This window comes from Rhinichthys klamathensis, unplaced genomic scaffold (assembly GCF_029890125.1).
Source record: "Rhinichthys klamathensis goyatoka isolate OS25496 unplaced genomic scaffold, OSU_Roscu_1.1 h1tg000398l_1, whole genome shotgun sequence".
Taxonomy (NCBI): domain Eukaryota; kingdom Metazoa; phylum Chordata; class Actinopteri; order Cypriniformes; family Leuciscidae; genus Rhinichthys; species Rhinichthys klamathensis.
This window is the reverse complement of record NW_026606900.1, coordinates 293,094-320,171: the sequence shown is the minus strand read 5'-3', so window position 1 is coordinate 320,171 and position 27,078 is coordinate 293,094. Positions and strand designations below refer to the sequence as shown.

At 42.8% G+C, this 27,078-nt stretch overlaps 2 protein-coding genes across 2 annotated transcripts in view; one reads left to right on the top strand and one right to left on the bottom strand.

Moving 5' to 3' along the window:
* Nucleotides 1-27,078, top strand: part of vcpip1 (valosin containing protein (p97)/p47 complex interacting protein 1) — a 290,019-nt gene that overhangs the window by 119,097 nt on the left and 143,844 nt on the right. The window lies entirely within an intron of this gene.
* On the bottom strand, nt 379-26,334 carry LOC130070236 (cytochrome P450 2J2-like). The gene is given in 10 exon segments (XM_056234554.1): nt 379-787; nt 893-1,034; nt 1,160-1,347; nt 1,433-1,574; nt 1,685-1,861; nt 1,936-2,096; nt 2,191-2,340; nt 2,431-2,593; nt 26,120-26,141; nt 26,143-26,334. Coding segments are annotated over 10 exon segments (1,488 nt in total). The 5' UTR covers nt 26,310-26,334; the 3' UTR covers nt 379-611.

Here is a 27,078-nt window from a genome sequence, read left to right as displayed (position 1 = left end):
AAAGAATGTCATCATAATAGCTCAGATCATAGACAAACAGCTGGCTTGCACACTCAGTTACTAATAAACCTTATTTCTGCACTTTAGAGAAACATTCAACACTTCTTCATGTATTATTCATTATTTATTTATTACTCACAATCACATTTATTTAATTAAATCATTGTCTTTAGAAATGTAATAATCACAGCACGCCATGATTCCTGTTTTTTCCGTTCCCAAATTTAAGACCACTTAAAATGGATAATATCTTTGTTATACCATTTAAGACCTTTAATGACTTTAAATTTGATACAAGTAAATTTAACAGGACCCCCAGGGACCCTGAAAAACGTTGCCATTTGATGTGCATAACCTAGATTTCATTTTGTTTTCCTTTATGACTTAAGATAATGATCCTTTTTGTTTCCAATGATGATTTATTTGTAAATATTTTTTGTATCATATAACTCGTATAACTAAGCAAATAGCCAGTCTGCATCCAACCAACCAAGAAAGATCTAAAACAGACATCATGTAAGCACCCAGCAACTTTTAGAGATACACATATTGGGTTCTATTTTAAAATCAGATTTTGTTTTATTTATTACTGAAATTACGTGTTGCGTGTTTTAGCGTGGCACTGCACACAATTCATATGGCTGGGGACAGTGCGTGGCCCCCAGTTTAAAATCCAGTTTGGGCTCCAAACCCGCTGGTGAAGAGAAAATGAAGCGCTGCAGCAGAGAGGAGAAAAACAGGAACAACTCCATCCGTGCCAGTTGCTCCCCAAGACACACTCTCTTTCCTGAAAATCAGAGAAGATGATGGGGAATTATAATGGGGGTCTTGTACAGCATTATCAAGGTATATATATTTGGATTACTTTTGTGGAAATAGAATTAGCCTATACCTAGAGAAAAAGGTAAAAAGGCATCTCTCCTCCTGAAATTGCCTTCAGCATCCAGGAAGTGACCTGGGTTAAAAGCATGTGGCGTCTCCCACTCGGACTCATCAAACAGCACTGATGTCAAACTGCCGGTCACTATTGTGCCCTACAGAACCACAAGAGGCTTAACAAGAGTGAAATTATACACACTATTCTTAATGTGCTTAAACTAATAGGTTCTGCTCAAGTTCACATTCTCATAATACTTTAAACATTACTAGGCCCATGCACCTTTGGGATAGAGTATTTTCCTATCTGAGTATCTTCCACAGTAGCCCGGACCACATTTATTGGGATAATATTTCCAATCCTCTGTATCTCATGAATGACAGCATTGGTGTAGGGCATGCTGTCCTTGTCTGATAAAGATGGCTGCCGTGACTCTCCCACAACACGATCAATCTCCTCCTGAACTTTGGCTGAAGATACCAAATTTAGAGAGAGTGTGAGTACGTATTACTTTTAATGTCCATATGAATGTCATTACTCACAGTAAACTCTCACCCTGTATCTCAGGATATTTTATCATGTAGAGAAGACCCCAGTACAGAGTGGTAGCGGTGGTCTCAGTTCCCGCTACAAACAGATCTAGAGTACAGATGCACAGGTTCTCCACATCAAACCCAGCGGCTGTGTCATTCTTAAACTAAACATGAATGAGAGGCATTTCAATTCAATAGCCATATACATTATTATTACCAGAGCATTCCTGTACCAGCTCACTTACTGATGCCCCCTCCTCAAAAAGGGTCTTACTTTTTCAATCTCAGCAAGAAAGCAGTCAATGTAGTCTCGAGGATTTGATGGATCATAATCCGCTTTGTGTACATTCACCTTCTCTCGAACAAAGCCAATCACTTCTTTCCACAGAGCAATAATTTTCTTGTGCGGCCCAGGCAGTCGTCGCATGAGCCATGGGAACATATTATAAAGCTAAAGAAATTAAAACAAAAAGTAGATGAGCAGTGAAATAAAGCAAAGTTAACTTAAAATGAGAAAATGTTTACTTGAGCAAAGACCCCTCCTTCCAGATAAACAGCTTCACTGATGTTCTTTAACAGAGACTGGAAGCCATGGTCACTGTATTCAAATCGATTACCAAACACAAGGACACAGATCACATTTGAGACAGCATTGTTCAGCAGAAAGCGAGGGTCAAATGGTCGACCTGGAACAGTGGTTGTTGTAAATCACACTGTGCTTACAATTTCAAATGTAATTGTCACATTATTTTCAGTCAACATACATCAGTAGATAGTTACCTTGTTCATTTGAAATGGCTTCATTCAGAAAGCAACACTCAAGACTGATGGATGGCTCTAAACTTTTCTTCCCCAATCCGAAGTTTCGAAGAGTTGAGAGTGCAAATCTCCTCTGATGATTCCATTTATAGCCATTGGCAACAACTAAACCTGTACACAAAACAAACCCAGTTAATAGATAACTGACAATTTATGGGGAAATGTTAAACCACAAATTTAACATTCTGATATTAAACTGACCTCCGTCTCCAATGATGTCATAAAATAAAGGTAGTGAGGGTCGATCAGCGAGGTTATCACCCTGTTGTGTATAGACCTCCTTCACTAGTTTATATCCATCCAACACAACAATTCTTGGTCCAAGAATTTTAAGGCTGAAAATCTTGCCATATTTTTCTGCAAACTGTAAAATATGAGTTATAAATCAACATATCTTACAAATAATAGTAGGTTTCAATGGTTTGTAATACTTTGTTAATTTTAGCATGTTTACACAGACTATAATGACGTCATTTTTGTCATATAATAACATTAATTGAAGATAAACGACAAGCTATAATAGACACTTTAGCCACGTTTTCCAACATTCTGTTATGTTTAATCATTTAAAGGGACACTCCACCCAAAAATGAAAATTCTGTCATCATTTACTCACCCTCAAGTTGTTGCACAGACTGGTCTCATGAAATGGCGTATGTATGACACGCCAATTCGTATTTCCATTTTTAGCGTGCTATCAACACGCATAATCGCTTTTCAGCGTGTTTATCAACGCCGTTGACTTAACGTTACATTACTGTATATATAAATATATGACCTACCCCAACCCCGTTCCTAAACCTACCCGTCACTGGGGTTAATACCATTTATGAGTCTTCCCCTACCATCCTAGGAAAAAAAATATCGCTCCCCAGATGTAGATCTACATTTTGCTTCGTTTCGCTCGGACATTAAACGGCGTGTACATACACGCGGAATCACTCGGACATTTAACGGCGTAGACATACACGCAAAAGATGACGGTTCGTTTCAGCGTGGACATACACGCGGATAGCTCAAAATGCGTATAGATAACACGCCACTTTCAAGTCAAGTATGTTTACGCAAAGTCATGATGCCATGTTGTGTTGCAAACCTGTATGAGTTTCTTTCTTCTGCTGAACACAAAGGAAGATATTTTGAAGAACAATTGGAACCAAACAGTTGTTTCACGAGTTCACACTTACGTACAATTAAAGGAAATAAAGTATAATGCGTATTTGGCGTGCTGTCCGGGGGGAGGGCTCCGAGCTCGGAATTCGGCCCGAACCCAGAGTACTCCCCCCTGTATGTAAAGTGGTTTAGGACTAGAAGAGTGGAGAAGGGGTGGTGGAGGGACGCTGCTAAACTGTCAAGAGAAATGAGATGAGACTGCTGAGTCTATATATACACGTTTTAATCATGATTGCTGATTGCTCTCCACCCGTGTTAATTATCTGAACGTGCTTCTCCCGAACTTTGTAAATAAAACATCATTTGGCACCATTGACTTCCATGGTAGAAAAAATATATATACTATGGAAGTCAATGGTGGCCCACAAATGTTTGGTTCCAATCGTTCTTCAAAATATCTTCCTTTGTGTTCAGCAGAAGAAAGAATCTCATACAGGTTTGCAACAACTTGAGGGTGAGTAAATGATGACAGAATTTTCATTTTCAATGGGCTCTATGCACGGCGATATTTCCGGTGAAGGTCTAAGGATGCTGGATTACTTCCGCCGATCGTAGAGTCCAATGCTATACCGAGAATTTATATTGGTTTTTATACTTTATTGCTATACTAAAGAAACGTTAGTCACAAAAACAGACAAAACAGACACCCCTCATTTTGTTTATGCTTCTTTGTTTATTATATTAAATAAACATAACTATATATAAAATTACATCCAAACGTATTAAAGTTTCGTTTCAAAGACGAGAGGACAGTAAATTTTGAAAACTCTGCTATAATCCCGTTTTCCTCGGTTTTCCTCCGCTTTAAATCTCCCCAACCGGAAACGCAAGAGCATCCTTGCATCAAACGCGGAAGTTATGCGTGCATATAGCCCATTACCCTTTAAGATTTATTAATTTAAACCCTGGCTAGCTGGTTTAACTAGTTTTAGCCAGACTGTGTAACATTCCCACCCAGCCTGACTGGCTGAAAATAATGTTGTCAGAAATTGAGCTCCTGAAATAATAATGAGTATACTGAAGTATTATCTACTATTTTTCATGATTAATGCATTCTGTTATAACTTTAACATGTTTGGGATATTCCACTAAGAACCCATTACAAAGGGTGCTATGTTCACAGGGTCAGCGACAGGGATCAAGTGGTGCTCACAGCAATGATATCTCAATATCCCTCCTCGTTTCCTCGCTCCTCTGTCCTCCATCCTATGACCCAGAAACCAATCGAGCTCAGCCATCTTGAAGGAAATCTCAATTCTCTAATCACACTGCGAGGATCGAGGAGTGAGGAGGCTTCCAGAGGAGTCATAAACGAGGATACACAGGTGTTAAACAGAGTTTTATCGACTAAATGAGACGCACATATCAATTTTCCTCCCCCTTTAAACCACACATCTCACATATTTCAACAACAAGGTATCTTGCTTTATTATTATTTATAATGAATTTCTTAAATAACCAAACTTCAACACCATAAGGGCAGATCCTTTGAGCGCTGCTGATAATGGTGAAGTGATACTCGAGTGATCAACTATTCCAAATTGTATAAATAAGCTTTCCTTTGATTCCTCCGTCCTCGTTTTCTTAACTTGCAGCCTTCCCTCGCATCCTACAGGGCGTGGAGCTGAGACGAGAGGAAAGGAAACGAGGATGCACAAATAAGAATTGAGAAGCACCCCAGCTTCTCCTCTCTGGAGCTCTAAGGGGGTGGAGGGAGGGATTGAGTTGTGGGTGGGGTTAGGGTGTAGAATATCCAACCACACTCACCCTAACCCCACCCACAACTCTATCCCTCCACCCGTTAGACATGCAGACATGCTAATAAGGCAAGCCCTTTTAACATTTAAAAGCTAAGTTTGACTATCCGGAATTAACATTGTAGATATCAACAACGTCTTTCTGACTAGTCGTAATTACATTTTGGATAGTTGGTATTGTAAGTCCGTCTAATTCGATCCAATGGCGGTATCGATTAGAGGTGAAGGTCTCAACGCGCGTTCCGTCTTTTCCCATGGCAAGGAGATTTTTAATTAAATGCAATACATTTTGTTTTATGTATTAACTCGTTTCATCTGACTCCATAAAATGAAAGTGTTTTTCAATGATATCTGTGCATCATTAAGTATACGTTAATGTTTGACTATTCCTTTTAACTCCAATGAAAATAAAGTCAAAGTCTGTTAGAATAATCAAATATAACAATTTATTATGTCAGGTAAATGTATTATAACAATTCCATAATCAATTGAAAGATAATCAATGCAAATCATCAAATGTTCTAGAACAAAGAGGAAAATCTTTTACCCGACATGAAATACATGAATGCTGAGTCTCGGCGACTCAGCATCCACGGGCTGATCTGAGATACAGAAAAGGCACGATCCCTTGCTGCATTCCATTAAATAGCCAGACCTCATTTCATATGTAAACCTGTGTTCACAGTGGAAATTTACTGTTCACCCCCCCAGACTTACTGGGGGCAGAGGTTGATTTACATGGTACCATTTGCTAACAGTGGAAATTAGCATTGAGTTCACACCTTCTGAGAGCAGGAGGGTTTACCCATCCACCCTCCTTTGTGTGTATGTTATCTAAAAACTCTTAAAACCCTTATTACCTTTGTTTTACTTATTTGGAATGAGACATCTGAACCAGCCACCCTGAGACCTTTAAAATGATACTATACACAATAATCATTCACATTAAACCATATCGTCGCTGCCCGATGAAACTCACGTATGTCCAAAACGGTTACTTTTCAGGAAGTGAAAAAAACACGTAATTTCAAAAGCAGTTGAACGTAGCGTTGTCATACTTGGTACGACAACTTTAAATGTAACCATATTCTTGCCAGTGTAATGATAAAATCCACATTTGACCAAAATTGAGTTTAAATGGACATACGTGCATATTTTACAGTAACGGTGGTCGATACGCGTTTTCCCGATCATTAATTAGAATGACCCAGTCGCGTTTCATATTGACAGATGAATAGGCTACGCTCAGTTTATTAAACAGCCTACGTCTCAGTTTATTAATACGGTCAGTTTATTATATGTCTCTTGCAAACTATGAAGGGACAATGAATCAATACATTGACATGGCAATGATAGAATGATACTATGAGGGGGAAGCACAGGCGGAGCACTGCTACTTGGGCGCAGAGATCAGCTATCAAGCAACACCTGAAATAAAGCTTGCAAATTTGTTGATGAAAACATTGATTAAAATGAAGATACAATTTATGCAAAACGAAATTTTCAAGCAAAAATAATATTCGAAGATCGCTGGGTATTATTTGATTATTAGCATGTGAGCAAAGCGGAGTGGTGTGACGCTTATAAGTTAAAAAACTTACCATACGTTAACATTTCATATTTATGTTTAAATAATACAATGTTATTTTTTTATTTATTTCATCTATGTTGATTATATGAAAACGGAACCGCATGAGATGAGTAAGAGGATCATAAGATGACCAATTAGGCCTATATCGGAAAACATTTGGAATGGGTCAGATTTTGATCTACTAAGTTTTGTTTTGTAGAAAGCCTTTCTTTAAATTTTATTTCGTTTTGTATAAATTGTATCTTCATTTTAATCAATGTTTCATCAACAAATTTGCCTGGATTAATAAATAAGCACTTCATTTGAAGTGTGAATTTTTCTCTATAGGCGCGTTCACTACTGCGAAGATGGCGAGTCTGTATCGTCAACTTTATCAACAATTCAAATGTTTCACAATCATTACTTTCGCCGGTTCTTTGTGGCAAGCTTTATTTCAGGTGTTGCGTGATATCTCTGTGCCCAAGTAGCAGTGCTTCGAAACCATGTTCGAAACTTCACGAGACCGGCGAGATGCATCCACAGGGTGGGAGATACGCGGCGTGATTGACAGCTTTGACACCAAATGGATATACGTGAAAATCAGATGACATGATTTCACAACTTTTCATTGGTCATTTAGATAATGTGAAGCATGCTGTATACGGAAATGAACCTGGACATTATATCCGTCAAAAAATCTCAAAATCGGCAAAATGGACATACGCGGTTTTCATCGGACAGCGACGATATATATATTCTTATGTGAGTTTTAGCTGTTACTGGGTGAGGGAATGAAATGTAAATCAGGTGAGACTGCGTGAGGGGGAGGTCGAATGTTAATTTTCAGCAAGTTCCTTTGTTTCAATAGTCCATGTGGTCAGGACAGTTTCTCCAACAAGTTTTACAGTCTTACAGTATTAACATTTAAGATATCTGTAACGTAATTGTGACTAATCGAAACGACAGATAGAGATATCTGTAAATCAGTTTTGACTAGGCAAAACTGAATTACAGATATCTGCAATGACGTCATTGAAAACGACATTCAACTCGTCACGCATCTTAAATGACAATTGCAGATATCTGTAATTCAGTTTTGACTAGGCAAAATGAAAGTTAAAGATATCTCAAACGTCATTATGACTAGAGCAAATTATTTTGCATGAGGTTGCTCTATTTTAGATATCCATAAATGGTAAATGGACTGCATTTATATAGCGCTTTCACAGACCCAGTGGCCACCAAAGCGCTTTACATTTGCCTCACATTCACCCACTCATTCATACACCGACGGCAGTGTCTGCCATAAGGCGCCATCCAGCTCGTCGAGAGCAGCTGGGGTTAGGTGTCTTGCTCATGGACACCTCGACACTTGGTCAGGTGGAACCGGGGATTGAACCACCAACCTTTCGGTTCGCAGACAACCTACATGAACCACTGAGCGACTGCCGCCCTAATGAATAAATACGTAATTTCCCCTCCCCGCCATAATCAAAGAAGAAGTGTGTTAATTTCTACAGTATAAATGGAAGAGGAAAGAAGCAGTAATGGCGTTGGGTGTAGGCTAAGCGGAAAAAAAACACCAGAAAATGTTTCCATGTTTCCAGCATGACACAAATTGTATTCATTAGCATTAGCCTGGGAGTCTCTCAAAAATATTGCCAACATGCAATGTTTGCCATGCATTTCTATGTTTATGATCATGCTTAAAATTACCGTAGGTTGTTGTTGACGTAAAATTTATGCGTGAAAGAGATTCACACTAATTCACTTTAAAGGAGAACTCCGGCGCAAAATGAACCTTTGGTCTAATTACACATTGTTACCTAGTCAACCGTTATCTGAGATTTGTTTTCATGATTATCGAATGTTAATAGTTTTATCTCTAAAAACAGTTTAGCCTATAAAGCAAGTATAACGCTAGTATATTGGGCATAGTGTAATGACAAATAAAAATCGCTTGTTAATACCACTAACACGGCTCAAAATAGCCATACAAATAAATATAATACACTTACAAAGTTCTCAATGCTTCGGTTTGAAGGTAGGGACCCTCATTATGCTACCGTGTTAGTGTGGGGCTATTTTGAGCCTTGTTAGTGGTATTAACAAGCGATTTTTATTTGTCATTACACTATGCCCAATATACTAGCGTTATACTAGCTTTATAGGCTAAACTATTTTTAGAGATAAAACTATTTACATTCGATAATCATGAAAACAAATCTCAGATAACGGTTGACTAGGTAACAATGTGTAATTAGACCAAAGGTTCATTTTGCGCCGGAGTTCTCATTTAATAAAGATGCTTACATACATGCTATTCTTACCATGGAAGTGCAATAACATTAACTTCCTTAGATGAGGAAAAAAAAGTTCAAAGTTCTTAGTTCAGATTAGTTCTTATTTTTTATTTGATTTTTAACAGTAAAAAGCCATGATAGCCTGTAGGTATTGATTTCAGGTTGAAGCAGTTTCTAACAGCATTAAAAAGACGATTAAAAACGTACTCGGTTACTAACGTAACCTCGGTTCTCTCTAGAGAGGGAACGAGTACTGCGTAATAGCTTACGCTAGGGGAAAACCTCTTTTCCACGAGATATTGAAGCCAAAAATTATCCTTAATTTTTTATTAATGTAAAACGCTTTGCAGCAGCAAGCAGACACAGGCGATACAGCTCGCGCGCCTATTGGCTGCTCTTGCGGCAAATGCAGCAGCCTATCGAGAGAGACTCTGCGTGACGTAATGACCAATGGGGGCAACTCGCGCCCATATCGTCACGTCCCGCCAGAAAGGGCGTGGTCTCACTCTATAAATATGCTCGTTAGGCTGGTACAAGCTGGTTTTCATCGCCGAAGCGAACCAGAGCGTATTCCAAGCACGGCAAGATACGCAGTACTCGTTCCCTCTCTAGAGAGAACCGAGGTTACGTTAGTAACCGAGTACGTTCTCTTACGAGAGTATCTCTCGTACTGCGTAATAGCTTACGCTAGGGGAACACAATGCAACACGCCGTGCGTACAGGGATCCAACACCAAAGTCCCAGGGGCCGAAGCCCAGGGCTCATATAGTGCATAATCACCATAAACTCACATAGAGTGGAGGAAGAGAGGCTGGAAGCGTCATTCCTTATAAAATAGCACCCAGCGGGGCTATCATATGACAATAAAACGCGCAGCCAGGGTGAAAGCTTTCAGCCTGATCTGGGTGGCCATACGTGTGTCAACACTCATGGGGCTGCAGTAAACTCAGCATCTGGGCCGCACAGCGGGGCAGATAGCACTGAATTTTTTGACCGCCAAAAGCTTAGCTTGTACCTCCAGGTTATAGTATTTCATAAATGTAGACGCCGAGGCCCAGCCCGCGGCCGTACAGATATCTTGCAGGGAAACCCCGCTAGACCATGCCCACGAAGAGGCCACGCCTCTCGTGGAGTGCGCTCTGACACCCAAGGGGCACTGCAGGCCCTTTGCAGTGTAAGCGAGTGCAATGGCATCCACTATCCATCTGGATAGGCTCTGTTTTGAGGCGGCAAGTCCCTTGGAGCGCCCGCCAAACAAAACGAAAAGCTGCTCAGTCTGTCTGAAAACAGACGAGCGCGACACATAAGCTCTTAATGCCCTGACGGGGCAAAGGAGACTCGCGTCCTCCTCCTCATTGAGAACCGTAAGGGCGGACAGGGAAATTACCTGGGCCCTAAACGGTGTATTGAGGGATTTCGGCACATACCCGTGCTTAGGTTTGAGAATGACCTTCAAGTCATTAGGCCCAAACTCCATACATGACGCGCTTACTGAAAGCGCCTGCAAGTCCCCTATGCGCTTCACTGAAGCGAGAGCCATGAGAAACACTGTTTTGAACGACAGGTGTTTCATGTCCACCAGCTGGATTGGCTCGAACGGGGCGCCTTTCATGGCCTCCAGGACCGTGGAAAGGTCCCACGTCGGGACTGAAGGGGGCCTGGGAGGGTTTAGCCTCCGAGCTCCCCTAAGGAAACGCACGACTAAGTCGTTCTTCCCCAGCGACTGGCCAGACACCGGTTTTGCAAACGTTGCTATGGCCGCCACATATACTTTGAGCGTGGATGGGGTCCTGCCCTTATCCAGTAGCTCTTGAAGGAAGGAAAGCACTTCCGAAACCCCGCATTCCACAGGTGAAAAGCTCTGGGCTTGACACCATGCAGAGAAAACAGACCATTTCGAGGAGTAGAGCCGCCTGGTAGACGGAGCTCTAGTCTGCGCGATCGTGTTTAACACTCCTTCTGGGAGGATAGCGGGTACCCGTTGATGGCCCATGCGTGCAGGGACCACAGCTCCGGGCGAGGGTGCCAAATCGAGCCCTCCGCCTGAGAGAGGAGGTCTCTCCTCAATGGTACAGGCCATGGGGCAGTGCTGATCAGCTGCATCAGGGCAGGGAACCACGTCTGGTTTGTCCAGAGCGAAGCTACGAGCAGCACTGGGCATCCGTTTTCCCTGATTCGTTCCAACACCTGAGGCAGGAGCGAGACAGGAGGAAAAGCATATAGGGGGCAGCGGGGCCAAACATGAGCCAGCGTGTCCTTGCTTTTCGAGAAAAACTTCGGGCAATGAGCATTTTCGTGGGACGCGAATAGGTCCACCTGTGCTCTGCCGAATGTTTTCCACAGCAGCTGGACCGTCTGCGGGTGCAGCGACCACTCCCCTGCTGGAACATTGTTCCTGGACAGTCTGTCTGGTCCCACATTCAGGTGACCAGGCACGTGCGCTGCTCTCAGTGAGAGCAGGTTGTGCTGAGCCCAGACCAGGAGGTGTTCCGTCAGCCTGTGAAGGTTTCGTGACCTGACGCCGCCCTGGCGATTTATGTATGCCACCACTGACATGTTGTCCGACCGGACCAAGACATGGTGGCCTGTTACCTGGGGACAAAAACGCCGTAGCGCTTTGTCGACTGCTATCATCTCCAAGCAGTTTATGTGAAGGAGCTTTTCCCGTTCTGACCACAGGCCAGCTAGCGGTCTGCCCTCGAGCAGCGCTCCCCACCCCGAGGTGGAGGCGTCCGTAGACACCACCTTCACACTCGAAGCGGTCCCCAGACTCACACCTGACTGATACCAGTCGGTTATTTTCCAAGGTTCCAGAGCTGAAACACACTGTAGGTCGACCCTGAGGCGAAACAGACCCGCTGTCCATGCCCTGGGTGGAACCCGCGCTTTCAGCCACATCTGCAGTGGGCGCATGCGAAGCAAGCCCAACTGGAGTACAGAGGCCGCTGAGGCCATCAGCCCCAGCATTTTCTGAAACCTTTTGAGCGGAACTATCGAGCCGTGGCGGAAGGATTTCGCAACGCGCTGAATATTTAGTCCGCGCTCTGGTGACAGGCGTGCCGTCATGGATAGCGAGTCTAACACTGTTCCCAGAAAGGAAATTTTCTGACTGGGAGACAGTGAGCTCTTCGCCCAATTGACTGTGAGGCCCAGCTCCTCGAGGTGCTCGAGTAATGCGGCCCTGTGTTCTATGAGCTCCGATCGTGATCGAGCTAGAATCGGCCAATCGTCCAAGTAGTTCAGGACTCGCATGCCCTGAATTCTCAGGGGTGCGAGCGCCGCGTCCATGCACTTCGTGAATGTACGAGGTGCTAGGGACAGGCCGAACGGCAGGACTGTGTATTGATATGCCTGGCCCTCGAAAGCGAATCTCAAGAATCGCCTGTGATGGGACGCTATTTGTATTTGGAAATAGGCGTCTTTCAGATCTATTGACATAAACCAGTCCCCGTGGCGCACTTGCGCGAGGATTTTCCTGGTCGTAAGCATTCTGAACTGGCGTTTCACAAGCGCTCTGTTCAGCTGTCGCAGATCTAAAATGGGTCTGAGACCTCCATCTTTTTTCGGTACCAGAAAATATCTGCTGTGTAGGCCCCCTTTGCTCTGAGCTTGAGATACAGGTTCTATAGCACCTTTGCTCAGTAGTTTCGCTATCTCGGCTCGAAGTAGATGAGATACTTCGTTTTCACAGTCGTCTCGACGCGCCGTATAACGGCGGGGACGTCGAGCGAACTGTAGCGAACAGCCTCTTTTTATAGTGTTCAGCACCCATTCTGATACCCCAGGAAGCTGTGCCCACACTTTCGCGTGAATAGCTAGGGGTAGAATGAGATCTGGGCTCTGGCCGAGACATAGTGACGGCAAGGGAGCTCCGGCGTGCTGTAACGCAGACACTGTGTTTACAGTGTGTGAGGCGGGGGCGCGCCGATCGCGGCAGGCAGCCTGGCCGCGCTCAAAACCCTTATAGCAGTTTGCTGAGGGAGAGAGAGCGGGGTGAGCCCCGTGGGGCTTAACATGTCTGTGAGTGAATGTGGGCGCAGAACAGCGGGCACATTTACTGCACTGAAAAACACCGTCGGCCTGAGCTGACTGAATGTGTGTTGGTTTCGTTTTTACAGAACCCGTGGGACATGTGGTGTGTAGTGTTTGTGGGCACTGAGACGTAGGCACATTCACTACATTTAGTGCACAATCGACATGAGGCGATTTTGTTTGTGCGAGCCCTGCAACTTTGCGGGCTGTGTTTGTGTGTAGAAATGAGCCCTGGGTTGTGGGCATTTTCAATACACTCATAACACCATCGGCTGTGGCCGTAATACCAGAAAATAAACCGTTTATGTGATTTATCTGGGTCGCCGTGGAAACAGCATTTGTGTGCAGGCAAGCGGGCATGGTACTGGCTTGCTTACTGCAAAATACACTGGAACAGTCACATTTTCTGGAACTGAACGAGTGAAAATTTCAGTGGAAGTCTGGCCACGGCGAGACTGAAACACCGTCGATTTCCTAGGAGGCTAGGAAGACTTGTGTTGGTTTCGTTTTACAGAAACCGTGGTAGTGTTTGTGGGCACTGGGTTGTGGGCACATTCACTACATTTAATGCACAATTGACATGCGTCGATTTCATTTGTGCGAGCCCTGTACCGTGGCGGGCTGTGTTTGTGTGTAGAAATGAACACTGGGCTGTGAGCATTTTATTACACTTATAACACCATCGGCTGTGGCCGGAAAACCAGAAATACAATGATTACATGATTTTTCTGGGTCGCCGTGGAAACGGCCTTTATGTGCAGGCAAGCGGGCCGTGGAACCAGCTTGTTTACTGCAAAATACACTTGAACAGTCGCATTTTCTGGAACTGAACGAGCGGAAAGTTTCAGTGGAAGTCTGGCAGCGGCGAGACAAAATTTTTATCTGCTGCGAGAGCCGGGATCGAACACGGGTCTCTCGCGCGAAGGCTTCGGGTTCTGCCACTGGGCCACAGGGAGAACTACATTAGCACTAGCAGATAAGAGAGCGTCATCACAGTTTTGTGTGTGTCGGCGTTTGTATGCAGGTGTGCGTGTTATACAACAGGCTCATTGCTGCAATAATGACATTTTCAGCCGCTCAAACTAGGAGCTGAGAAATGTTTGAGAAATGGAGATTAGTCCGGCCTCGGCGGGGACTAAAACACACTCTTTTCTCATTTGCCGGTGACGCACGCCCATGGGGGCGGGGTAGATTTCTTATAACGTAAAGAAAGCTAGCCGCGGTTTTAGGGCTCGCGGTCTTGATGCTGGCCCGTTTCCCTGACGACTCGCGCGGCGGTTGCGCGGGCGCCTCCCAGTCGAGGCCGATGCTTTCCACGGCCTGAGAGAGCAGACGCATCAGCTCAGTCTCAATGCCGGCTCTCTTACCAGTGGTTTGGCGGGAAACGCTAGCGGAGGGGAGGTCCACGGAGCTATGCCCAATCCTCGCTATCAGATGCCAGAAGAGAACAAGCCTCGGTGGGTTCGTCGAACACCGTGGACGGACGCGGCGGCAGGCGGCGGCCGTTGTCCGTCAGTGAGCGACTCGAGCGAAGCCGGCGAAGCTGGCGGGCGAACCGGCGAGCTTTGGCGGGCTGGAGAGAGCTCGGGAGCGCGCTGGGCGCGGCGCTTCTTGCGGCGCGGCACCACGGCGGGCTGTGGTGAAGGCTCAGAGAATGATGCCAGGCGAGTCCTCAGAGTCACCATAGGCAAAAGCTCGCAATGAGGGCATCCGCCGTCAGCGAGCGCGATGGCCGCGTGATCCTCACCCAGGCAGGACACACAGATGACGTGACGGTCCCCGTCGCTGAGTGGGGCGCGGTACGAGCCACAGGATGGCATCTTTAAAAAGACGCAGCTCTTTTGTGATGAGAAGTGTGAGTCGCGTCAAGTAAGCGAGCAAACACTCTCAGCAGAGTAAGGATACAAAGTGATATAAAAGGATATAGAACGCCGGAAAGCGCAGCAGGTACGGCAGTTGAAGGTGGCGAGGCCAGCGACTCCAGAGCTCGTCCCGCTGAAAAGCTTGCTTCGACGGCGCGGCTTCTCACTCCGGATCCAGCGATGCGTGTGCTTCGCTGAAGAGATGAAAATCAGCTTGTACCAGCCTAACGAGCATATTTATAGAGTGAGACCACGCCCTTTCTGGCGGGACGTGACGATATGGGCGCGAGTTGCCCCCATTGGTCATTACGTCACGCAGAGTCTCTCTCGATAGGCTGCTGCATTTGCCGCAAGAGCAGCCAATAGGCGCGCGAGCTGTATCGCCTGTGTCTGCTTGCTGCTGCAAAGCGTTTTACATTAATAAAAAATTAAGGATAATTTTTGGCTTCAATATCTCGTGGAAAAGAGGTTTTCCCCTAGCGTAAGCTATTACGCAGTACGAGAGATACTCTCGTAAGAGAACCCCTTCGCCCTCTGGCTGCTCCGACATGGTGCTAATCAGTGCTAATTACAAGTTAACAGGTGCTATGTGATTTGATGCTTTGAACAACAACACGCTTTGTTCCCACCTAAAGTGGGATGCGGACGGCCTAATTTGCATAGATATCTGCAACATAATTTCGCCTAGTCAAAACTAATTCAAGATATCTGTAATTACATTTTGACTAGGCAGAATGAAAGTTATAGATATCTCAAATTTCAGATATCTCTAATCAAAATGAATTTCAAGATATCTATAACTTGATAATAGATATCTACAATTAAATTATGACTATCCCTAACTCCAGTTTGAGATATCTACAACGCCTTTCTGACTAGTCATAATTCCAGTTACAGATATCTACAACGTCATATCCATATCGCCTAGTCAAAACTTAATTTAAGATATCTAAAAAGGAACATGTAGATATCTTGAATTGAGGTTAATTAAAGATATCTTGAACTGGAGTTATGACTAGTCAGAATCAAATTGTAGATATCTCAAACTGGAATTACAGATATCTACAATTCAGTTGCAGATATCCGTAATTCACATAGTGGATATCTCCAACTGAATTGTAGATATCTGTAATGATAAACCCCATACAAATGAATGGCAAAAGTGATGTATTTTGTCCTAGGAAGAATGTCTTTGTGGATATCTGAAATGACAATTATGGATAGGAAGAATGTAGTTGCGGATATCTGAAATGTTCTTTTTGACTAGGCAAAACTGAATTACAGATATCTGCCACACATATCCAGTCTAGCTGTTAAATGTTAAAATGGCTTGCCATAGAGCTGAAATATGTGCACCACCTGCACTTGACTTGATCTCTGACCCTGTGAACAAACATAGGCACCCTTTGCCATGCGTTCATTTGCCAATTGCCTTATATAATTATATGGGGAACACAGAACATATGGGAAAGACTCCGTTACGGCAACGGCTTAGCCTTATTCACAACTCAAGTTACTCATTCTGACTAGAAGACTCAAATAGCCTAGACATTATTTCGCTTTATCCTTTTTGCAGCTGTAAATGTATTTGTGGATATAGCTATGAGGTGCCCCTAGGGACATTATTCAGAATTACCTTGCATATACATGTACTTTTCCTCTCACATACACATATAAAACCAAATTCATTCACATACTATAATGAAATGCTCACACACATACAAGTGAAATGCTTTGACAACCACAACTGAAACGCTCTCATACATACAACTGAAAATATTACGCTCACACACACAACCGAAACGCTCACACACACACACAACTGAAATGCTCTCATACATACAACTGAAAATATTATGCTCACACACATAACTGAAACACTCACACACACACAACTGAAATGCTCACACACATACAAGTGAAATGCTTTTACAAACACAACTGAAACGCTCTCATACATACAACTGAAAATATTACGCTCACACACACAACTGAAATGCTCACACACATACAAGTGAAATGCTTTTACAAACACAACTGAAACGCTCACACACATACAACTGAAAATATTACGCTCACACACACAACTGAAACGCTCACACACACACAACTGAAATGCTCACACACATACAAGTGAAATGCTCTCACACACACAAGTGAAATGCTCACACACATACAAGTGAAATGCTTTTACAAACATAACTGAAACGCTCTCACTCACACAACTGAAAATCATTTCAGTATGTTGTATGCAAGCATTTCAGTATGTTGTATGCAAGCATTTCAGTATGTTGTATGCAAGCATTTCAGTATGTTGTATGAAAGCATTTCAGTTGAAACGGAAGGTGGTTAGAGTCCCCGCCCACTCCAGCAGGGTTGCCAGATGCCAAGGTTTTCCATCACAAAACCTCGCCAAAAACTGCGAGAATGCACAAAAAAACGCCCAAATTTGTTTTGGCTTGTTTCTCGTTTAAACACAGTGAAATCATTAGCAAGCTTTAAAATTACCCATGCTCCCTGTACTTTTGCGTCCATTCGTTTTCCCCTTTTTAACCCGTAGGCTAATTGAAAAACGAAAAATGGTTGTTGTAGGCCCTATTTTTAAAATGCAAAGTTGAACACCAAAATTTGAATTTGAACTGTAGCCTATACACCAAATGCTACGCAAAAAAATAAATGTTGAAGTATTTTCCGATTTTTGTATGTGACTTTTTGCCCCTTTATTAAACATTTAAAATATTCACAAATTAATATGCAAAAAAATTGATTTTACTGGTTTTCTAACTAAGGCCAAACCAGGAAATGATATTTTTCCCGCAGTGCTGAATGAAAAGAGCCATAGCCTACTCTTGAACCATACAGAGAGGTGATTTAGGCTATAGGTGATCTGAAAAAATAACGAGGCTATACCTCCATCTCCGCTGTAAGGATGGGCCTTTAGAGAGAAATTCATATGGATTACATTATCAGACGGTATTTGATTTCGATTCGAATTGGTTCTTTAAAAGTGGACATTTCAAGCTTTAGCCTACATAGGCTATATTTTGTTTCAGTTCATTTTTGAGACGCGATCACGGAGACCATGAAAGCTCGCCTGATTGTTTTATTTTATTTTACAAAAGCACAACGTTTTCTTGTTATTGTGAGTTTACACAAATAAAAGTAGTTGCGAATGATGTATTATTATTTTCTGTATGACCAGAAATTATAGAGTATTTTAAGTTGTTTCCACTGCTGATAGGAAAACGCAAGTGTTCGCGCCTCCGTGCAATGCAGTGCGCGCTCCGCACAAACCTTTGGATAAGCCTCAGAATCTTGTGTTTATTTGTAATAATCTTAGCCCTGTACTATTTTTGTCTAACCTGTATTATGACTGACATTTGATAATTGGTAATTTCTTGAATTTTCTAAAAAACAACATTTACATCTTTAAAGTCATTTTTTTTTGGGGGGGGAGGAAAAAGCTCAGTATAATATAATAATAATTAAAAGAAAAGACTTCACATATAAAAAATAAACATAAAACAAAAACATTTCAAAAACTGTAAAATGTCAGGTTATATAAAAAATAAAACATTAATAAATTATTTTATGAGAAACATAATTACTGTCTTAAGTGAACTCATTTATAGTTATAACCGCAAATAATAATTACCATTATTATTATTATTATTATTATTATTATCCTACATTTAGGCTAGAAGACGGTTTTATCCAAAAAAGGGAACAAAGCATTCGTCAAATGTCAGTCATAATACAGGTTAGACAATAATAATACAGGGCTAAGATTATTACAAATAAACAAAAGATTGTGACGCTTATCCAAGGGTTTGTGCGAGTGTGGAGCGCGCACTGCATGGCACGGAGGCGCGAACACTTGCGTTTTCCTATCAGCAGTCGAAACAACTTAAAATACTCTATAATTTCTGGTCATACAGAAAATAATAATACATCATTCGCAACTACTTTTATTTGTGTAAACTTACAATAACAAGAAAACGTTGTGCTTTTGTAAAATAAAATAAAACAATCAGGCGAGCTTTCATGGTCTCCGTGATCGCGTCTCAAAAATGAACTGAAACAAAATATAGCCTATGTAGGCTAAAGCTTGAAATGTCCACTTTTAAAGAACCAATTCGAATTGAAAGCAAATACCGTCTGATAATGTAATCCATATGAATTTCTCTCTAAAGGCCCATCCTTACAGCGGAGATGGAGGTATAGCCTCGTTATTTTTTCAGATTATAAATCACCTATAGCCTAAATCACCTCTCTGTATGGTTCAAGAGTAGGCTATGGCTCTTTTCATTCAGCACTGCGGGAAAAATATCATTTCCTGGTTTGGCCTTAGTTAGAAAACCAGTAAAATCAATTTTTTGCATATTAATTTGTGAATATTTTAAATGTTTAATAAAGGGGCAAGAAGTCACATACAAAAATCGAAAAACTTCAACATTTATTTTTTTGCGTAGCATTTGGTGCAGGGCTTGACATTAACTTTTTGAGGCACTTGTCCTTCGGACAAGTAAATTTATGTTTCTCTTGTCCATGCACAAAAGTCACTTGTCCGGGTAAAGATTTATAATTTTATCTAGGGCTGCACGATTTGGGGAAAATGTCATATTGCGATTATTGAGTTCAATATTGCGGTTGTGATATGCGATTGCGATATAATAAACAAATGGTTTCATGAGTCAACTTGTTTGGTTCTAAACCAAATGCACACACAGATTAGTGATAATTCTGAAATTAGCAATAACAACTAAATGATTGATAACACCTATAATGATCAATAAGCCATTGATGTCTGGATAAAAATTAACTGTCTAATAGGTAGGACATATACAGAAGTTGAATAAAGTTATCAAACAGTCTGGGCTGCATAAATTATAAATTATATATAGACTACTACTTATTGAAGCTACACAAGTTCTTTAGTCAAGAGCAGTGAGTAATTTTCTCTGTTCCCTTTGTTCTTTCAGTAACTTTACTGACAGAACGCTTTATTGGTAGCTGGCCCTTTAAGAGCAGCCGCTGTGGACAGAGACGCGGATATCACACGCGCCTCATTCTCTCACGAGTCACAACTCTTTATGTCCATCATAAGACTGTTCTTATGTTATGAAGATACTCGACAAATGACATTTTGGCTTAACTGTGTGTGTTGTTGATGTTCGTTCAAGCGCGAAAGAGAACTTCTGGCGCGCGGTCTGTGCATGCGCATTATACTGGCGCGTATCTGATATACCATGAAAGATAACCCCCCCCTTGTTACATTAAGAGTTTTTGTGAATTGAGAATATTGAAAGTTTTATTTTTTTTAGTGGATGAATACGTTCGTTTGAAAATGACACTCTCCCAGCATCTTCTGTTTTAAGAAAAATGTATGGAAACAAAAATAAAACACCTCAATTCAACTTTGAGTGGATTATTAGCCTCTCTTACTAAATGTGACGCTTGGCCATGCACTCCCTGGGTTATCACGGACTACATTTCCCATCATGCATCTCCCTGGACTGATTACACCATACACCTGCACTGTGCTGATTACACACACCTGCATCTCATTCACACACACATATAAACCACTTCCACTCACTACACCATTGTGAAGTCTTGTATTTGCCACGGCCTACATCTCTGAGCGTTTATATTCCTTAGTTTTCCTGGTTTCCTGATCCCTGCCTGTTTTCCTGGTCTCCGTGTTTCTGTCTGCTGCCTGCCCCGACCCCTGCCTGATATTGTTGCTGAGCCTGGATCTTCCCTGTTTACCAGTTTGTGTTTACTGCATTCTCTCTGTCTACTTATTGTGAATAAAGTTACTGCACATGGATCCGAACGTCTTCGACCCTTCGTTACAGAAGACTTCACCAACACAGGATCCAGCAGCCTTGTATGCTCTCCAGTCAGCCAATGCAGGTCCACTCGCTGTACACCAGGACCCGCTGAGTAAACTGTGTTCAATTTATCAGTTTAATCGCATCATAGAGGATTATGTGGAGGAGTTTCTTGTTTATAGTCACCTCGTTCCTGGTGATGATGCAATGATTAAAGACTGTTTCTGGAGTGGACTTGACCCAGACATTAAATTAAATTTGCCAGAGGAAGACCCCTGCTGGACCCTGGTACAGTATATCGACTTTGTCCTGGAGTTTTGTGGATCCCTCTTCACTGTAGGGAAGGTGGAGGAAGATGTTATCACGACCGCACTGCCTGAGAAACTTCTTGTCACTTCAACCATCAAACTAGCCATGGCTTCGGTCTATGGGCGTCCAGGACTGATGTCCACCGTGGCACAACCCCCGCTGATGTCAGTGCGGAAGGTCAAGAAGACTGTCGTTCCAGGACCCCGTCTCCCAGAGACCGTCCAGCCAGAGACCGTCCAGCCAGAGACCGTCCAGCCAGAGACCGTCCAGCCAGAGACTGTTCACGTCACGTCTGCCCAGCCAGAGACTGTTCACGTCACGTCTGCCCAGCCAGAGACTGTTCACGTCACGTCTGCCCAGCCAGAGACTGTTCACGTCACGTCTGCCCAGCCAGAGACTGTTCACGTCACGTCTGCCCAGCCAGAGACTGTTCACGTCACGTCTGCCCAGCCAGAGACTGTTCACGTCACGTCTGCCCAGCCAGAGACTGTTCACGTCACGTCTGCCCAGCCAGAGACTGTTCACGTCACGTCTGCCCAGCCAGAGACTGTTCACGTCACGTCTGCCCAGCCAGAGACTGTTCACGTCACGTCTGCCCAGCCAGAGACTGTTCACGTCACGTCCAGCCCAGCCAAGCCCTCACCGCTGGTTCCGTCCAGCCCAGCCAAGCCCGCACCGCTGGTTCCGTCCAGTCCAGCCAAGCCCTCACCGCTGGTTCCGTCCAGCCCAGCCAAGCCTGCACCGCTGGTTCCGTCCAGCCAATCCGAGCCCGTCGCCTGCCCGCCAGAGCCTGAGCCCGTCGCCTGCCCGCCAGAGCCTGAGCCCGTCGCCTGCCCGCCAGAGCCTGAGCCCGTCGCCTGCCCGCCAGAGCCTGAGCCCGTCGCCTGCCCGCCAGAGCCTGAGCCCGTCGCCTGCCCGCCAGAGCCTGAGCCCGTCTCCCGCCCGACAGCTCCGCCCTGGACGCCCGAGGGTCCGAAAGCTCCGCCCTGGACGCCCGAGGGTCCGACAGCTTCGCCCTGGACGCCCGAGGGTCCACAGCCTGCTCCGGCCTGGTCACGCCCACAGCCTGCTCCGCCGTGGCCTCGCCCTCAGCCTGCTCCGTCGTGGACACGCCCACAGCCTGCTCCGCCCTGGCAGTCTGGTCGTCCAGCTCCGCCCATGTTCCATGGCCCAGGTCCGCCATCGCAAGACCCCGGTCCCGTTCCCTGCACGGACCTGGCCCGCCATCCCTCCCCCGGGACCGCCTCCGCTCCACCACCCTCCCGAACTATGTCTCTAGTTTTGATGGGCGTCGGGAGCCGCCCATAGAGGGGGGGCTATGTTGTATGTCTGTCTGTGTTCCCCCTGTCTTTGTGCTTTTGGTTCAGTCCTGTTCAGTTTTCCCGCTCCTCGTTTGTGTTCATGTATACCACGCCCCCTTGTTATCTTGTTTAGCTTGTTTGGCCTTGTATTTAAGCCCTGTGTTTCAGTCCAGTCTTTGTGAGTTCTTGTTGTTGTAACATTGATGTTGGTGGTTCTGTTCCTGAGTCTTGTGCCCTAGCCAGAGTCTTTATGTAGTTTGAGTTTATTAAATAAAGTGTGCTGCAATTGGATCCTGCTTCCTCCTTGCTTCCACCTCATCATAACACTAAACATATACAATTAGTTGATTACATTTTTATTTTCATTTTTTAAATGATATTAGAATATTATACAAGTAACAGGGTTGACACATCACTAACAGGGTTGACAAGAGTTACCATATTGGTTCTACTGCTTGTTTTAGTTACAGTTATGGGTGTAATGGAGTCTTAATTGGACATTCATAAACCTTTAATTCAACATGACTAATCAGCATATTTTGGAGACAGATCTATTGAGATATTTTAGCATAAAAATTATGCAAAATTATGATGATTCTGCGAATGTAAATGTAAACCAATTGTTTTATTAAAACATTAAAATTACATTGCAATTAAATGATCAATTGAACATGTTTGGCCTTAACAGAATAAGCAAAAACCACTAACGATCACTTACTAAAGGCCACTATAAAAAAGTATAAAAAAACAAAATGCAGATCATATAATGATTATGTAGGCATTTGGTGAGTGTGTTGTAAAATAGAGGAAGTAAACAGGGTAAAAATCTTATGTCTAGAGAAATTGGGTTTAAAGATTAGACACATTTCATAGGGGCCATTTCCTGCTTCTATCCTGAGGGTGAGTGGTGATGCAGCGATTTATTTTGTTAAAAGGATAGTTCACCCCAAAATGTAGATTCTGTCAGTAATTACTCACCCTAATGTTGTTCCAGACCCGTAAGACTTTTGTTCATCTTCGGAACACAAATTAATATATTTTGATTAAATCTGAGAGCTGGATCACTCCTCCATAGGCTTCTAAGGGATCGAAACTTGCCGGCCCAGAAAAGTTATGAAAGACATCGTTAAAATAGTCCAAGTGACTGCAGTTGCTCAATCTTAAGTTTATCAAGCAATGAGAATACTTTTTGTGCGTAAAAAAACAAACAAAAATAACGAATTTATTTAACTATTAATTTCCTTCTCTGTGGGCCTCGAGTGAGTTCACGTAGTGTAACAGCGCAGCGCTTCTGTGCTGCTGTACGTCACACGCAGGCTCACTATTGGCCAACGCTGGTCATGTGTGTGATGCGTGTGACGTTCAACCAGAAGCGCTGCGCAGTTCCACTACGTGAACTGACTCAAGGCCCACAGAGTCTTACGGGGTTGAACAACATGAGGGTGAGTAATTACTGACAGAATTTTCATTTTGGGGTGAACTATCCCTTTAACCATTCCCGCCCAGCAGACAGTCGTTAGTCCTCAACTACGTCCACAACAACGCTTTAAGTACTGGTGCTTAGGACCGGAGAAAAAGGACTCGGTAAAGGAAAAGCTAACTGTTGAATATGTTTGGCCTTAACAGAATAAACAAAAGCCACTAATAATCACATAATTTAACATTCCTGTCTGCCTACCCAACAAGTTGACCAGATGTCTTTCCATATTTCTACGTGCCGTGCTTTCACATTAAGAGGAGCAGGAATCATTCTTAAAATTTCATCACCAGATGCAGTCCTCACGGGCTGGCCAGAAATATCTATTCGGGCCGCTTTTTCCCTGTGTCTCTGTCCTTTCTCCATTTTGCCCTCTCTTTTCCTAAATATGCTTCTTGTCTCTCAGGATCAGCATCTCTACGTTGTCTGTATCTGCGCTGTTTCTCCAACCCAATCTCACGGCAATTCGTACGAATTTTACGAGGTGGCTAATTCGTAACAATGCGTACGACCTCACTCGTATGAATTAGTAAGATTTTTGCTAAATCGTACATATTTTACGAGTTGCCAAATTCGTACAAATGACCTACCCCTGACCCCGCCCCTGAACCTACCCATCACGTGAGGTCGTATGAATTCTTACGAATTAGCCACCTTTTAATCACTCGTACAAATTCATACGAATTGGTCGTCAGATAGCGTTGGTTTCTCAGCTGCAGAAAGAGGCATCCTAACAAAATCAAATCAAATACATAAAACACTTTAACAGCAACCTTGTTCATTTATTGACTTCTCATAATAAAAATAATAATGACTTTTGCTTTATAAAGCACATTTATAAAACCCAATGCACTTGTGTGTATCAGTATAGATCAGTAACCTCAACACATTTTAGCCTACCTATCAGTAGAATAAATAAAAAACATGATTTTTAGGGATGAAACCTGTAAAAACATGTATATTATGTAAATACTATTAGTAAGAAAAGTACGTCTGTGAAAATTCTCAGTCATCCAGGTCATAGTTATCCAAGAAGGGTTGGCTCAGGAGTGACAACCCCACAGAGGTTCAAAAACCTGGCACTCCCCATCAGTCATTTAGAACTGAAGAAACCCCTTGGATGAGAGGCAAAATATCTTCAAATATGGAAGTACCAAGTCCAGTTGCCCTTGATTTAACCCGTCTTGGGTATACAACATGGGTAAGACACACAAAGCATATACTTTCGTCAACCCTGTTACCCTGGAATGGTAACAGGGTTGACGGTAACAGGGTTGACGAAAAATGTTATTGGCGGCCATTACTAGCCATGAGGTATAGGTAATAACACTACATTATGTGCCTTAATGAGAGGCTTAAATGTTGTTATATATGTACATTTTTAAATATGTACAAATAACGTTTTAACGTATGCTTTTCTGGTAACAGGGCTGACACAATGAGCGTGTCCCCATCTTTCAGACATTACATAAACTAAAAAAAAATCATTAAAAGAAGAGAACACTTACTTGTCTTCTACAATCAACTTCATGAAAGGCAGATGATGTCATTTCCTGGAACTGATGCAACTTTTGGAATAGTCCATTATCTTTAAAGAGGTGTTTTCATAAAAAGTAACAGGGTTGACGCGAACTTAGGTACCCGACTAAATTGTGTTTTTTTTCTAAATTTGACACATGTTAAGAATAAAATCCATTCATAACTAATGAACTGACACTTAAGGCTTTATATAAGTATGTGTTTTTTTTATAATAGTTTGACTTTTTTGGCCTTGATAGCAAGTAGAAGTAGAAAAATCATACTGAGGGACAAACCATTTTCAACATTTCTGCAAGATGCTTTGCACAAAAATGTGATTAAAATCCTATAAAAACAAAAGAAGCAGAAATTAATTTATTCTTATATTATGAGACATATTATGGAAACTAAATTATAAAATATTTTACTTGTTTTATGGTTCATTAAGATTTACAGAGCTTTTTTTTCTGAGGGACACAAAATGGCACGTTTTCGTATAATGACCCACATAGCTGTTAAGCTCATAGCTCATAGATATAGCGGAAACCTACTCTTTAATTTTGCATCATTCGGTATTGAATTAAAAATGTTCATTTATCGTCATGATGCGTCACAAAGTGTCAACCAGGCCTATAATTTTCGTCCGTGATTTTTGACGAGACGTTTGCTGCAGTCATTTCTGCCTTGCATATGCAAAATTTCACACAAGAATACATTTAGATTTAGTTAATTTAACTGGAATTGTATTTACCTTTGCAAACTGAAGATGAATTACTATTATCGATATGATGAAGGTCTCCTATAAACGGCAAAGACCATGGTCCAGGAGGAAAGTTCTTCGGCGCTTTATTTCTGATATAATCACTCAGCAATAAAAACACACAAGAAAATATCAAAATACTTTTGATATCGACCCACTCGTAAAGGTGCAACAGGTCCATGACTGACACTTTCTGGATTGTTGTGTGCAAGCAAAGCCCGTGGTGCAAGTTTAAGCGGAGGTCGAGCCAGATCCAAGTGGGCAGGGTTTAAATGACCGCAGTTTCCTAAAGATAATTTGTGGTTTGAAATTCAGATTTCTTTTGGCTCTAGTCAGCAGTGCGATGACGTAGACATATCTCATGTCATTCTTCATGATTTTTGAATTCAGGTTTAACCCTGGTCCGTGTACGTTTTGATAGTTTGTTTTCCAATTTGAAACGAAATAAGCAAAATGAGAAAACGGCGCCTTATTCGTTTTTTCAAAAAAACGAAAAAAGAGATTTCGCCTTGATTTTTCGTTTTTTAGTTCACAGGCAAAAAACGATTAAATAAAAATCGTTTTCCACATGTGGGCGGTCCTGAGACGCCCCCTTCCGCCGATTGGTCAAGCAAATCTGAACATGTGACGTCATCAGTCGTCGCTCAGGTCTGTTCAACAAAATAATAGTCCTAAAAAACTGTACAGGGCAGGTCCTATTGGGCTTATTTCTTCTGTGCAACTTTACACGTTTCACAGAAATCTTTACACCAGAAATATTAAATATTAGTCTGCCACCAGCCCGTTTATTTAGCTGTGCAGAGTTAAATCTGTTTGGTGAAGCTGTGCTTGACAGCGGCAAGCGGGAGAGGCTCACTGACCAATGTTCAATCAGCAGTCACAACTTTTCTTTTAGACAGTATACGCTCCGTTTTGACACGGGATTGTGATTGCAAATACTGTAATGCCAA